The 15,089-nt window shown below is 24.7% G+C and overlaps 1 protein-coding gene across 4 annotated transcripts in view; it reads right to left on the bottom strand.

Moving 5' to 3' along the window:
• Positions 1–15,089, bottom strand: part of LOC127281631 (GATA-binding factor A-like) — a 64,878-nt gene that overhangs the window by 9,883 nt on the left and 39,906 nt on the right. For all 4 annotated transcript variants that reach the window (XM_051305626.1, XM_051305480.1, XM_051305556.1 and 1 more), the window contains one exon: positions 211–423. In XM_051305626.1, the coding sequence (XP_051161583.1) occupies positions 211–423 (213 nt within the window). The remainder of the gene's footprint in view (positions 1–210; positions 424–15,089) is intronic.

Here is a 15,089-nt window from a genome sequence, read left to right on the forward strand (position 1 = left end):
TAAGGATTAATACTTCTAAACAATTATTACGTAAATTTAAATTTTAATAATTTTTTCAACAATCCTAAATATATTTTTTGTTTGCAACTCCCGGATTAAGATTTTGTCTATAATCCCGAAGTCTTATCTCTTAAATTTTTGAAATAATTGAAAATTTTTCCAAAAAAATATATTAGTCTTTTAATTTGGAAATAATGAAAATAATTTTACCATGCTGGCGATGCGGAAGTGGGGAAAGAATGATATTGTGCGGCTGTTGCTGCAGATGGAATCGCTGGTCTCGATGATGGGACATAAACTGGGGCCTGAAGTTGATGTCCCTGTTGCTGTTGTTGTTGTTGTTGTGATTGTTGTTGATAGTCGGAACTTGCGCCGTAACCACCGCTTCCGCTACCGTGGAACATCCTCTTCCCGATAATAATTCTACATGCGAAACAGAAAGAAAAATATATATACTACAAAACTGAATAATTTAATTTGAAGAATTTAATCAGATAAATTTTTTTTTTTTGTTCAAATTTAGAATTTGGAATTGAAAATTAAATCATTCTTAGTATTTTTGATACATTTTGGGATTAAATTTCGTTTTTGAATTGGTTACATTTTACTAATTCGATAGTAAAATTTTTTTTTTTATTTAGTTAAATTTTACTTATTCGCGATACATGGAAAAAAAGATTTACTCGGAACAGCGATACGTTTCACTATATTAGCAAAAGTTTTATTTGTTTGAGTTAAGTCTTTCGCTATTTTACTGAAACCCTTCACTGTTTCAGGTAAATATTTTTTTCTATTAATTATAGTTAAATTTTATTAATTAAAAAGCAAAAATTGAGACACTAATTAAAATTAGTTGAAAATTTTGGATTACTAATTCTAATTTTGAAGAGTAGATTATTTTATAGGATTGGATTAAAGCTTTGCAATTTTAATCCATTTTTTTAATAGTACCCCCACAATTTGGATTTAGAAACCTAAAAAATCTGCCAGACTAGCTATATATTTTTCAGAATATTAAAAAGTTTTGATTTATATTGTATATAAAATACCGAATTTCGGACACTAATTCTGAATTATAGTTTGCAAGTAGTTTTTGTTTATGATTAGGATTTTGATATTAGCAATCCCGGGGTAATAGTGAAAAAATCTTTTTGGAAATATTTAATGGTTGGATGCTGTGAGAGCGCTGATTGGATTTGATGGTTAGTTTAACTATAAAGGGAGAGGACCAATCTGGACCCAGATTCAGAATGGTATATACTTGAAAGTAGGAAGAGCAAGCGAGAGAGCGAGAGAGAGAGAGTAAAAGGTATAATTTATTATTCCAGTGAAGAGAGATAGACTCGTCCTTCAAAGATACCAAACAAAGACAGAGGATGAGAGAGTAAAAAGAAAATAAATAAAAAAAAAAGAAAAAAAAAATATATTGCGAGAGAGAGAGGGTTCAAGGCGTCTCCATCTCTGCAGAACGTGAATCTCGGACGTGATAGCGGCCATCGCTGCCACGAATAACGCTAAGTGTAGGCGGGACCAAAGAATTTTTTTTTTATTCACTCACACGTGTATACATTGATTTACACATATAGAAATGTATAGAGAATCTAGCGCGCACGCTCTTGCACACAATTCTGTATATATATATGCTCGATGGTGGACGCGCGGTTCTACCCTCGCGAAACCAGTTTGTTCCGGCCCCCTCGCCATCTTCTGGATCCATGAGGATTCCAACCAATCGAATTGCATTCGAGTGCACTTTGGATGAATAACTATATCCATTGCATCTTCCCAAGTTATTCTCAGAATCAAGTTCTTTGTGAAAATTCAACTTTTCAAAGAGTTCGAGGAACTTGAGCGCACTTTACTAATTGATAGAGTAAAGATATGTATATATATATATTTCTCTCTCTAAATTTGAATTGGCGAGAATATTTATTTAAATTAGCGAAAAATTTTTACTAATTTTTAATCATTTTTTAACTTAATTTTTGGCAAATATAAAATAATACTAAAATTAAATAATTATAATAATGATAATTATAATAATTAATAATTTAATTAAATAAAAATTAATGCTAATAATAATAAATTAAATTACTAAATTTTATTAATAATTAGTCATAAATTTCTATTAATTTTTAGTCACTTTTTCACTAAAACTTTACTAACACAATGTTACTATATTAAATAATAATATTTTACTTCAAATTAGTAAAAAAAAATTTTACTAATTTTTAGTTATTTTTTAATTAAAATATTACACTGAAAAAAAAAATTATTTGATTCAAATACCGGTGTATTTGGTTATTATTAAATAAATATTTACTTGAATCAAATATTTCTTATTTGAATCAAATATATATAATATTTGAATCAAATATTTCAGTATTTGAAGCAAATACCATTTATTTGATTCAAATAAGAAATATTTGATTCAAGTAAATATTTATTTGATAATAACCAAATACACCGGTATTTGAATCAAATAAATTTTTTTTTTCAGTGTAGTCAAAATAATTATTACTATAAGTTAAATAATATTTTAGTTAAAATTAGTAAAAAAAAATTCTACTAATTTTTAGCTTTTTTTCACTAAAACTTTAGTAAAAATAAATATTAGTAAATTAATAATAATTTAATAAAATTAAATTACTAAATTTTTTAAAAAACTAATAAAAGTTTTTACTAATTTTTAGACATTTTTTTTTTTTACTAAAACTTTAGTAAAGAAATATTAGTAAATCCAATCGTAACATATTTTTACTAAAAAAATTATTTTTCTAAAAATTAGTAAAAATTTCTGCTAATTTTTAGTAATTTTTTATTAAAAAAAAAAATTATTATTATTACTAAATTATTACTAAATTTACTGTAAGAGTAAAACGCATGGACAAACGGTAAAATAAAAAAAAAATAGAAAATTATCAAAGAATATATAAATATTATCTAAAAATTAGATGAAAAAAAAAATAATGCGAATTTGATGAGGAGAAATAAAATATATATTATTTCCTCCACAAATATCACATAATTTGTTTTCATTGTTAAAATCTGTTTACAAATTTACATAATTATGTAGTAAATATTTGAATTGATAATATATTCGAAATTTGTTAACAGTGGATTTTTTTTCATTCATTAAAAAATCTTTATGAAAGTATTTAAAATTTATTATTATGGTTTAGGTGAAAGAAATTTTTCTTTTAATTGAATATGGTGCGTATATGGAATATGTTGAAAGTAGCAATATATATATATATAAAAAACGATCCTATTAGGCGCCAATAGTGAACAGATTGGAGGATATTCTGGCGCCAGTCTCTTTTTTGGACTTTCCGGAAATTCTTAATTTTTTTCCAAGAAATTCTTAGGAATCTCTCAGATATCTCGTCTGATGAACTAGACTCACGTTTTTGCTTGTTCCGCATAAAGACCCATTTTTGTCTCATTTCTCTTTCTCTTTTTTTTTCTCTTTCAAGAAAATAGAATTTTTAATCATTCTCGCGTTATCGTTATCTTAATCTCTTTAAACACCTTGTTGATGATCTCTTCTTCTTTTTTTTTTACTGACATATATATATATATATATATATATATATATATATATATATATATATATATATATATATATATATATGATTAAATTAAATATTTTTCTCCTAAAAAACGAAGGAGAAATTTTTCCTCTCAATTAGAAAAAGGAGATTTTATTAAAATATGAATAAATTTACCCGTCGTCTTTGTTTATGACTATTTTCTCTATTATTCCTCTAATAATTAGAATATTTTCTACACTAAAAAAAAACAAGGTTTTAAATGAAAATTTCCTCTTAGTTAAAGAGGAAAACATAAACTAAGCTATCATTAAAACGAAAAATAATGTATAATATTTTATTTTAAAGTGGGGAAAATATTCTTATTTTGAAAGGATCGATTTGATAGCGTGGCGATGGTATTGACGAAAATATAGTTTTTTTTTTTTTTTTTAATCGTTTAACTTATCATTAGTAATTTTAAGTATATTTTGATGGTAGAGTGGCTCTTCTCTGATCGATACATGTATATATATATATATATATATACATATATATGTAAGTTGAATGGACCACAATTTCTCTATACTTGATTATAAATGCCCGCGCAGTGTATAGAGAAGTTCCAGGCGCCATGGCGCCGACCGCATAGAAGGGTTTCCTTGTAGGACTCACACACGTAAACAGGAATCTCATCATACACTGATTAATCCCTTCCATACATGTGCAACAAAACCAGACGCGACAGGCCGTCGACCGTCTTTATTTAACAGATTCTATGTCCCTCTGATGACACTGTAAATTTCATTCTTGCTTTTTTATTTTTATTTTTTTTTTAATGCCCCTCAAACAATGTTATTAAATTTTTTTTATAAACATTTATACAATATACAGCATAAAATACAATAAATTGAAAAACAGAAACTTAATTTTTTAACAAATGTACATTAGACGCAATAATCTTATTTTGAGAGGAAAATTTATATATTATATTCTCTTAAAACAATAAGGGTATTTAATTTTAAAACAAGATTTTTAATTCTATTTATTTGGAAATTACTCTTTATTTTAAGAGGAAAATTCGTATAAAGTATATTGTCCTCTCAAAACAAGAGTATTCCATTTCAAAAACATAATATTTATAATTTTATTGAATAGAAAAATTGTCGAATTTTGACGACGCTTTTTCCTTGAATCGAGAGTTGCTTTTTAGAAAATACTTTTATTTTATGAGGAAATTTTGTATGACATCCTCTCAAAGTAAGAGTATTCGACTTTAAAAGATAAAATTTTTAATTATATTGAAAAGAAAAATTGTAGAATTTTGATGCTTTTTCACTTAGATCAAGAGATTTAGTTTAGAAAATATCCTAATTTTAAGAGGAAAATTCGTATAACATATGTTGTCCTCTCAAAACAAGAGTATTCTGCATTTTAAAAAATAACATTTATTATTTTATTGAAAAGAAGAATCGTATAATTTAAAACATTTTTCTTAAATCAAGAGTTGTCCTTTAAAAAATACTCTTATCTTAAGAGGAAAAATTGATATAACTTTATTGTCCTCTCAAAACAAGAGTATTTTATTTTAAGACATAAAATTTTTAATTCAATTAAAAACGAAAATAATAAAATTTAACTTTCTCTTGGATCCAAAGTGTTCGTTTAGTATTGAGAGGATTTGATGAACACACATATATATATATATATTTATATATATATACAAATCTTATTCTCATATATTCTTAAAATAAGAATATTTCTCAATTTAAGATTTTAGAGAAATTTTTGCATTGTAATAAATAATTTAAAATTATATTTAAAAATTTTTTAAAATGAATAAATTGACTTTAAAAAATATTATATGGAGAAAAATAAGCCGTAGCAAAAAAAATAGTTTACTTGCGAAAGTATTGAGGATTGTGTATATATATATATATATATATATATATATATATATATAGTATACATATACGGAAGTGTATAGCGTGATGAAAATAATTCAGTGTATGTTAGTTAATACCCACGATAATGAATTCAGTAGGCTGTCATACTTTGCGAATCGAAAACGCCATAAATCAACTGCCATGAAACATTTTAAGGTAATGAAAAAAAAATTAAATAAAAAATATGAATTAAGTGTGTTTATACAGGGGAATAAGCTCTAAAATAAACAATCCATAATTGCGGAAATTTCTTTTTTTTTCTGTTTTTTTTTTATGGAAAATGTATTTTTTCTGAAGTAAATGAATAAATGTATGTATGGATTATTATATTTTAGATAAGACTTATAGATAATGACTTTTATTAGATTTTCTAGTTTGCGATATATATATAATAGAGACTATTTTATGCATGACTAGGTGGACTGATAAAAAATGCAAGTAATAAACAATGGTAATTATTTATTACTATTTATTATTATTTTATTATATTCGAGTGTTTTGTCCGTTAGACAAAATATATAATTTTGAAATGTAAAAATAATTCTTAAATTGCAAAATAGTCTTATTTTAAGTATATTCTTATTTTAAGTATATTCTTATTTTAAGTATATTCTTATTTTAAGTATATTTCTATATTAATCATAATTATTCCGTTCATCAAATTCTTTCAATATTAAAGGAAAACTTTTAAAAAAAGATATAATATATTTATTTGAAAATAAAAAATTTTTAAAGGGAAATACTTTAGCTTTGAGATGATTATTATTATATATTTATTTCAATAGGGCAAAAGAGAAACTTTCCTCTAAATATAAGATTATTTCTTTCCGTTAATGATTTTATTAGAAAAAAAAACAAATTCTAAAGTTAAAAATATTTCAAAATTTATTATATATTTTAAAATATATAAAAAAATTATTATAATAAGATTTTTAACACAGAAAATTATAAGGTATTAAAATAAGCTGCAATGCGCTCTCTAAATCTGAATTAGTAAAAATGTTTACTAATTTGAATTAGTGACTCAGTTTTTGCTTCTGGATTAGTAAAATTTTACTAATTATTAGTAACTTTTACTAACAATTAGTAAAATTTAACTAATTCTAAAGCAAAAAGTGAGTCACTATAATTCAAATTAGTAAATATTTTTACTAATTTAGATTTAGAGAGTGCTTATTATTTTAATCCAAATTTTGCTTATTTTAATCCATTTTGGTATTAAAATAAGCAAAATTGGATTAAAATAATAAGCGTTGCAGCTTATTTTAATGCCTTTTGATTTTCTGTGAAAGGAACTTTCTGAAAACATTGCCAGTAGAAAACTATTATTCTTTTCCGCACGCGTGCTTGAAGAGAATACCTTAGAAGAATTTTTTTTTTCACTTCTATATACTATATATTAAAACAACGGATTGCACCATGGAGGTGCAGGTGCTTTCTTTAGCTCAGGTGGAAATGTCTGATTACATCTATTAAATACCTGTTATTATGCACTTTAAGTCAGCCTACATGACTTTAGAATCACGCATTATTCAAAATGCTAACGAGCAACTATATATATAGGTAACATGAATTATGAGTCATATGTTTATTATAGGTCTACTCTATTTATTATTTTTTTTTTCAAAGAGAGAGCAATAATGTTTGAAAAACGAAATTTCGCTGGAAGGCAAAAAAAAAAACATTTCTTTACAAAGTTCGATTTTTTACTGCTTGCGCTTGTCAAAATCTCAACCAAGGTAATCCAGTCTGACTCCTAAGTCTTCCAAACTCATCTCTCGATTGAGGGAAATAAACTATTAACTTGTTTTAAATCTTTTTCAAACAAGATTCGTTATTTTTATATATATACTTTTTTTTACCATTATTCGCGGATACATTTACAAAAAAAGGATCCTAAGGTCCGGTCGTTAAGATTAATAATATAGTTACACAAAAGCATATAAAAAGAAAAGTTTTTTTTTATATATATATTAATATCTTTAAATGTTAAACGATAATTGATACTATTTTTTTTCTCTGGGTTAAAAAAAAAACACACACATTAAAAAAAATATTCTTATTTTAAGAGGATTCCCTCTTATTTTGATGCATAATTTTCTCTAGAATATGTCTCAAAAAGATGTTCTTATAAGGACTGTCCTCTACAAAAAATTATTCCTCTTGTTATAAGAGGATATTATTGCACGGTGAAAAAAATTCATTTAGAACAGCGAATGCGTTTCGTTAAAGATTTTAATTAAAACAAACTTTTTCTATCACAGAAAATTAAAAGGCATTAAAATAAGCTGCAACGCTTATTATTTTAATCCAATTTTGCTTATTATTTTATTAATACCAAAATGGATTAAAATAAGCAATTTTGGATTAAAATAATAAGCGTTGCAGCTTATTTTATAATGCCTTTTAAATTTCTGTGATTCTAGTAAAACCTTTCGCTATTCTAGTTAAATATTTTATTCCGTGTGTCATTCTAAAAAGATTATTCTCAATTTAAGAGGAAATGTGCTAAAATAGTCCTCTTATTATACAATACTCTTAAAAAAAAGTAACACTTTTGCGTTTCAAATATAAAATTTAAGAGGATTTTAGAAGAGTAATCTTTTCCTCTTAAAACAAGAATATTTTTTTTGGTGTAAATTTTAAAAAAATTATTATTTGATAGCTATTATTACAATATATATATATATATATATATATATATATATATATATATATATAAATAAACTTTGAATTTTGATTCAACAAAACTTTTTAAAACTTTTTTTTATTAGACATAAATTATATTCAATGATTGCGCTCTTGAAATGATTTGATCATTATAAATACAAAGAACAGTAGATGTTCACCGGGGGTTTTTTTTTTCTATATAGAAAAAAGTAGTATTGAAAAAGTGGGCAGAGACCTCTAAAGTTGAGCAATATGCGGGGTGTCTGGCAAGATATGATAAAAAAGCTCTATATCAGTTACTATTTTGGGTCATTGAAACTTTTAAGAGGAACACTTTTTTTAATATACATTTATATATTATTTTTGTAATTATATATCACCGTAAAAAACGAAACTCTAAAAAGAATTTTTTTTTTTTGGCGCCCTATTTAAGAATATTTTGCATTTATTTTATTCTTAAAATTAGAATAAAATATATTCTTAAAATAAAAAAGATTTCTTAAATTATAGGAATCTAATTTAAAAAATTCTTCTTAGTTTACGAGTATAGTTTCTTCTAACTTTAAGAATATTATTAAATAGGTGCATAAGAAAATATTTTTAAATTTAGAATTATTGTTATTTAAATATACCATGTTTCTTAAAAAGAAGAAAAATATTCTTAGATTTAGAATATGATTTTTTTTATTAATAGTAATGATACACATACACGCAGCGTGGTAATTTCTAAAAATATTTTTACAAGTTGTTAAACTGATAAAAATGGTGACGGTATAGATAATATATATATAATTTACCCGCATATATGTGCAGATGGTATAAACTCTTTTTTAATAGAATATAATAAAAAAGAAAAAATAGAAATCACTTTAGAAAATCGAATTCATTTGTATATATATTATTATTTATATACCGCAAAAAATATTCTTATTTTAAGAGGAAAATATTCTTCAAACTAGAAGGAATCCTCTCAAAACAATTTTTATTTTTTTGTGTAAATAATGAAGAGAAAAAAGGCTCATGTTGTAATTAACATACACACGCGAATATAATATATATATAATATAATAATATGACAGTGTCTAGACTTGATTCTTCATATTAAAAGTATAACACCCTCTTATACGTCAAATTACTTTTAATTCATGACTAGTAGTTGCACGTTAATATAATTGTAAATTAATTTAGACGTCACGATCTCATGATTTATACAGTAATTATCACACCTAATTATTCTCACTCTACTGACTTATCTCCATCCGCCTTGCATTTTATATGTATATATATATATATATATATATAAATGTTATATGTTTCAAATGATTGTAAATCACGACGCGAGGAAAAAATAAGAGAGAGAAAAAAAAATTAAGATTCGAGGCGAAATGTGTGTGCGATACACAAAATTATAATCCTATATCATTTGAAAAATTCAAGTGATATATATATATATATATATATATATATATATATATATATATATATGTATTTATAAAATGATCTCAGACTCTACCCAAGGATTCTCGTAGGTGCTTTTTGATAAAGATTTGATATACTTATATATTATCATTTCGACATTTATTTTTCCCCCATACGATTATAGAAAAAGGGTCAACAAAAAATTTATTATTATTATTCATTTTACCATTAGTTGATATTTATATTAGTAACAATTTTTTAAAAATTAATTTTCCCTTTTTTGTGCATTTTTTTGGTTGATACAAAAAAAATATACAGAATATATACACGTAGCACCTATTTAAGAATATTTTATACTTAAATTCAGTATGTAATATTTTTAAAATTAGAATATATTTTTGGTACTTATAGTATATATTCTGAATGCTAAGTATATATATGTATATTACATACTAGGAATATATTCTAATTTTAAGAATATTATATACTGAATTTAAGTAAAAAATATTCTAAAATAGGTGCCAAGTATATTCTAAATTTTAGAAAGTTCTAAGATATCAATTTTGGCAGTGTATTCATGCTTTGATCTGAGGCATAAATTTTAACGTTGTAGGTTATAATCTATTTGAATTAGAAATAGTTTTTAAAGTTAGGTTATAACCTATATATGTAAGTGAGGCATAGTTTTTAAGGTTAGGTTTATAACCTATATGTAAGTTAGGCATAGTTTTTAAGGTTAGGTTATAATCGATTTCAGTTAGAAATAAATTTTAAGGTTAGATTATAACCTACTTAAGTTAAGAATACTTTTTAAAATTAGCTTATAACCAATTTAAGTTATGAACAATTTTTAAGGTTAGATTGAGACCATTTTCACCTTGTGAATACACCCAGAGAAATGATTTATTTGAACTAAATAAAATATATTTGAGTTAAATAAACGTATATTTGTCTCAGAGCCTACTAAATTATTTATTTGGCGTATAATTAAAAATTTTATTTGTCATAAATAAATATTTCTTTGGCTCAAATAAATTTTTTATTTAAATGAAATAAAATATAGTTGCAACAAATAAAAGAGTTAGTAGGCTCGGAGACAAATATACCATTTCTCTGAGTGTAAATTTAATCTTCCGAGAGGTTAAAGGCAGTAGATATATTCTGCGTCTACGCAAAATGTTTGCTTCTGCGCAAACGCAGTATATATTTTGCATTTAACCTCTCGGAGGATTAAATTTATCCACACGGTGAAAAAGGGCTCGATTTAAGTTAAAAATAATTTTGAAGGTTAGGTTATAAACCAATTTATACGTTAAGTATAAATTTTAAGGTTATGTTATAAGCCCATCATCTTTTTCACAATATCCTAATTGCAATAAAATTAAAAAAAGAAATTTAAAAAACTATTATACCCGTGTAGAAATTTCCCTACCAGGGCCCTGGTAGTGACTAATAATCTGGTCCCGATCAGGGACTGTTCAGGGCCAGATTAGGGCCACGAGAAAAATGGGGATTTCCTAATCAGGGACACATCAGGCGTAGCGTCACATTCCCGCCCGATCCGGCCCCGATCCGAGCCAAGCCAAAATTTCTACACGGGTATATTTGATCAAATAATCGAAAAACAATATAAATAATACTTCCTGAATATTCACACTTAATAAGAGAGGCTACAGATCATAATATATACATATATATATAGGAAAAAATAATAATATAATTCCGTTTAGAAATGGGTTTTAGTCGCGACTTATATAGAGTATATATATATATAGGCATATAAATAAATATATGCACGCGCGTTTATTTGTAGACATATATATGGATACAGTTCTCTTCACAAACAGAGCACTTTATGCACTTATATATTCTGATGCTTTGGAGACCCCGCGTGAGTGCACCGGGATCTGCGACACCCGGTTTGCCTACTTTCCGCCTACTTTATACGAACGCTCTCGATCGGGATCATGAACATTCTCACGAGAAAAGAAAAAAGAAGTATATATATAGAGAGAAATAAGAGAGAAAGAAAGAAAGAGAGAAAGATATATAAAGATTGAAAGAGCAGGAAGATGAAGTTTTGAAAAATCTATCCGGTCATCGGATGTTGGAATGTGCTTTGTACACTTATTTCTATTCTATATGCGTATGTTTTTATTGTATTCGTTGGTGTACATTTGCAAATACAGATAGATGCGTCAATGTATATATATATATATATATATATATATATACATACATTGACGCATCTATCTGTATTTGTGTTTCTATTTGCATTTATATGTATATATATATACTAACAGTATACAGAAATGCAAACCTGATCTGCTAAGCCCTGTTGTTTTTTACCCCGAGTTAAATTTACTCTTTAACGTCTATTTCATTCCCTTTTCTCCAATGCAGATGTAATTTTCTACACTTCTAAAATTTTATGTTAACATATATTTAATTTTATGCTGCGAGGATGTAACAACTATAGTATAAAGTCAATGTTTTATCCAAGATAAGTGCGAACTCACCTTGGCTTATAGTGAAGTAATTAAACATTAATTTGAATTATATTATTATATGCATATAATAGTAAAAATTATCTCATGTTATTTAATGTCGTATATTATATATATTAGAAGCATATATTTAAAATCAATTATAAAAGAAACGCGTGTGATTAAGTTATAATCAATTTAAATATACATCAAAATAACGAAAATTTAAAAATATATCTTATAAGAATATTTCCCAATGCATTTTATTCTTAAAATTGGAATACAATACACCCATAGAGAAATGATATATTTGTCTAACAGTCTAATAAATATTTATTTGATTCAAATAAATTTTTATTTTATTTAAATAAAAATTTTTATTTACGGAAAATAAATAGGCTATAGTACAAATATACGTTTATTTAACTCAAATATATTATATTTGGTTCAAATAAAACATATCTCTGTGTGTAGTATATACTTAAAATAAGAAAGAATTCTTAAGAACTATTTCTTAATTTTTATTTTAAGAGTATATTTTATTCTAACTTTAAGAATAAAATTTATGGGAAATATTTTTAAATAGGCGCCATAATAATATATTACACCTAGAGAAATGTTTTATTTGAACCAAATATAATATATATTTGAGTTAAATAAACGTACATTTGTCTCACAGTCAACTAAACCTATTTATTTGATGTAAATAAAATTTTTTATTTAAATCAAATAAAAATTTATTTGAATTAACTAAATATTTATTTTTATTTGAAAAAAATTTTCGATTCAAATAATTGGTTACTTTTGACTGTTATCAAATAATTATTTATTTGCATTGAATAATTATATATATTATTTGAGTCAATTAAATGGTATTTTTATTGTTTCAAATACAGAAATTATTGTTTCAAGTAAATATTTATTTGATAATAGTCAAGTATAACTAATTAGATATATTTTTGAGTCAAATATATAAAGTTTTTTTTTCACCATTTTAATAAAATGAAATGAAATTTTTGTCAATTTCTTGATTAATTTCTTATGGTGATATTTGAAAATTAATTTTTCTCTTGTCTTCTATGCGCGCGATATATTCTCATTTAACAAGTAGTACAGGCAGATAAGAACAATCTTTATATGTACATTCTACAAATCTACAGGTAGGTGCACCATTATCAGAAGAGATTTCAACAAGTCGTATAAATGCTTATGGCTTACGTCACTTCTAATAGCGCGTGAACTTTTGCTTATATGCACATAGTTTCTTTTTCAATATATATAATATTAACTAACAGACCTATTAGCTTATACAAATATATATGTATATTTCATTGATTCTAACATTTCACTGTTTCTTTCATTCTGGAAAATTTTAAAAATAAAATTTTATTTGTATCAAATAATTATTATTATGGTATTTCTTTCAAATACAGAATCACAGAAAATTAAAGGGCATTAAAATAAGCTGCAACGCTTATATTATTTTAATCCAATTTTGCTTATTTTAATCCATTTTGGTATTAAAATAAGCAAAATTGGATTAAAATAATAATAAGCGTTGCAGCTTATTTTAATGCCTTTTAATTTTCTGTGAAATTATTGATTTATAATTTTTTTTAAAAATTAATGAAGGTCATATAATTATATAAATAAAAAAAAAATAATAATAATAATAATAAGGGTTTTTAATTTTTCGCATATATATAAAAATTGTAAAAATCTGCATATATTTTTAGCGGAATGACAATTTAGAATAATCATAAAAAAGATTTCGAAATATATCTAACACGCAATTGGTTGATGAGCCTTTAAAAAAAGATTGACGAAAAAAATTAAATGAAGCAATAAAATATTCGTATAAAATATATATATATATATATACTTGAGGTATTTTATAAGCAGCAGGTTATTCAACTCCTCCCTTTATATATTAAAATAATTTATTCGCTGATGATCGCATCACTTTGGCCCATTTATTTTTATAATTTTTTCAGTGAGTAAATATTCTTTAATGTAGAGTATTTTCTAAATTTTAAAATATATTCTTAAATTTAGAGTAAATATATTCTAAAAAAAAAAAATTAAAAATTTTAGGGTATATCCTTAAATTTAGAGTATATTTTAAATTTTAGAGCATATTCTTAAATTTAGAGTATATATATATATTCATAATAAGAAAAAATTTTCACTATATATATTCTTATTTTGAGAGTATTACAGTATGATTTAAAAAAAATACTCAATCTAAAATTAAAATTATTTAAAAATATTTACTGTCTTAAATGACGTCATTATGTGTCATAAATGCCCTTAAGATTGTTCATCTCTACTACCTAAAGAACTATATATATATATATATACTCTATACCATTTAGAGAAATTCTTTGAATGAAATTCTTTTAAAAGTGGATAAGAATCTCTCTTTCTAAAAACACTACACGTATATATACATATATACTACCTTTGATATAATGAATGAATATATATATATATATAATTATAGCATCATACTCGAAACATTTGATTTCGACCTGTATCTCAAAAAGAATAAAAAAAAAAAATTCTAAATTCGATTTCGATCTTTCATCAAAAAGTTATTTTGGAAGTGACGAAAGTGCCGACTTTGGTTATTAGCACCCGGCATGGTCTGCGCGAGAGATAGATGTTTCAGATTTTTCGCGAAGATAAAAGTCGAAGGTAGACAGTTCGACCATTCGTATAAGTATATATATTTCGTACCTGAACGAGACACGTTTCAGGTCGACCGGTAGGCAGATGCCGATGACTTTAACGTTATTGGAAAGTCGTGTTCCACACTAAAACCGGAAGTCCACGGAATCTGCTCCTCTTATATATATATATATATATATATATATATACATATCCCGAATAGATCCTTTATATATATATACTCATCGCCTCATATATATATAAGAATGCTATTTTATAGAAAATAACTTTGAATCTCTATAACAATATATAAGACTTATTATATGACACGCCTTAAGAATATTTTCCTATACATTTTATTCTTGAAG

The sequence above is a fragment of the Leptopilina boulardi genome, unplaced genomic scaffold (assembly GCF_019393585.1).
Source record: "Leptopilina boulardi isolate dan_hultmark-lab unplaced genomic scaffold, ZJU_Lbou_2.1 LbouV2_1, whole genome shotgun sequence".
Classification (NCBI taxonomy): domain Eukaryota; kingdom Metazoa; phylum Arthropoda; class Insecta; order Hymenoptera; family Figitidae; genus Leptopilina; species Leptopilina boulardi.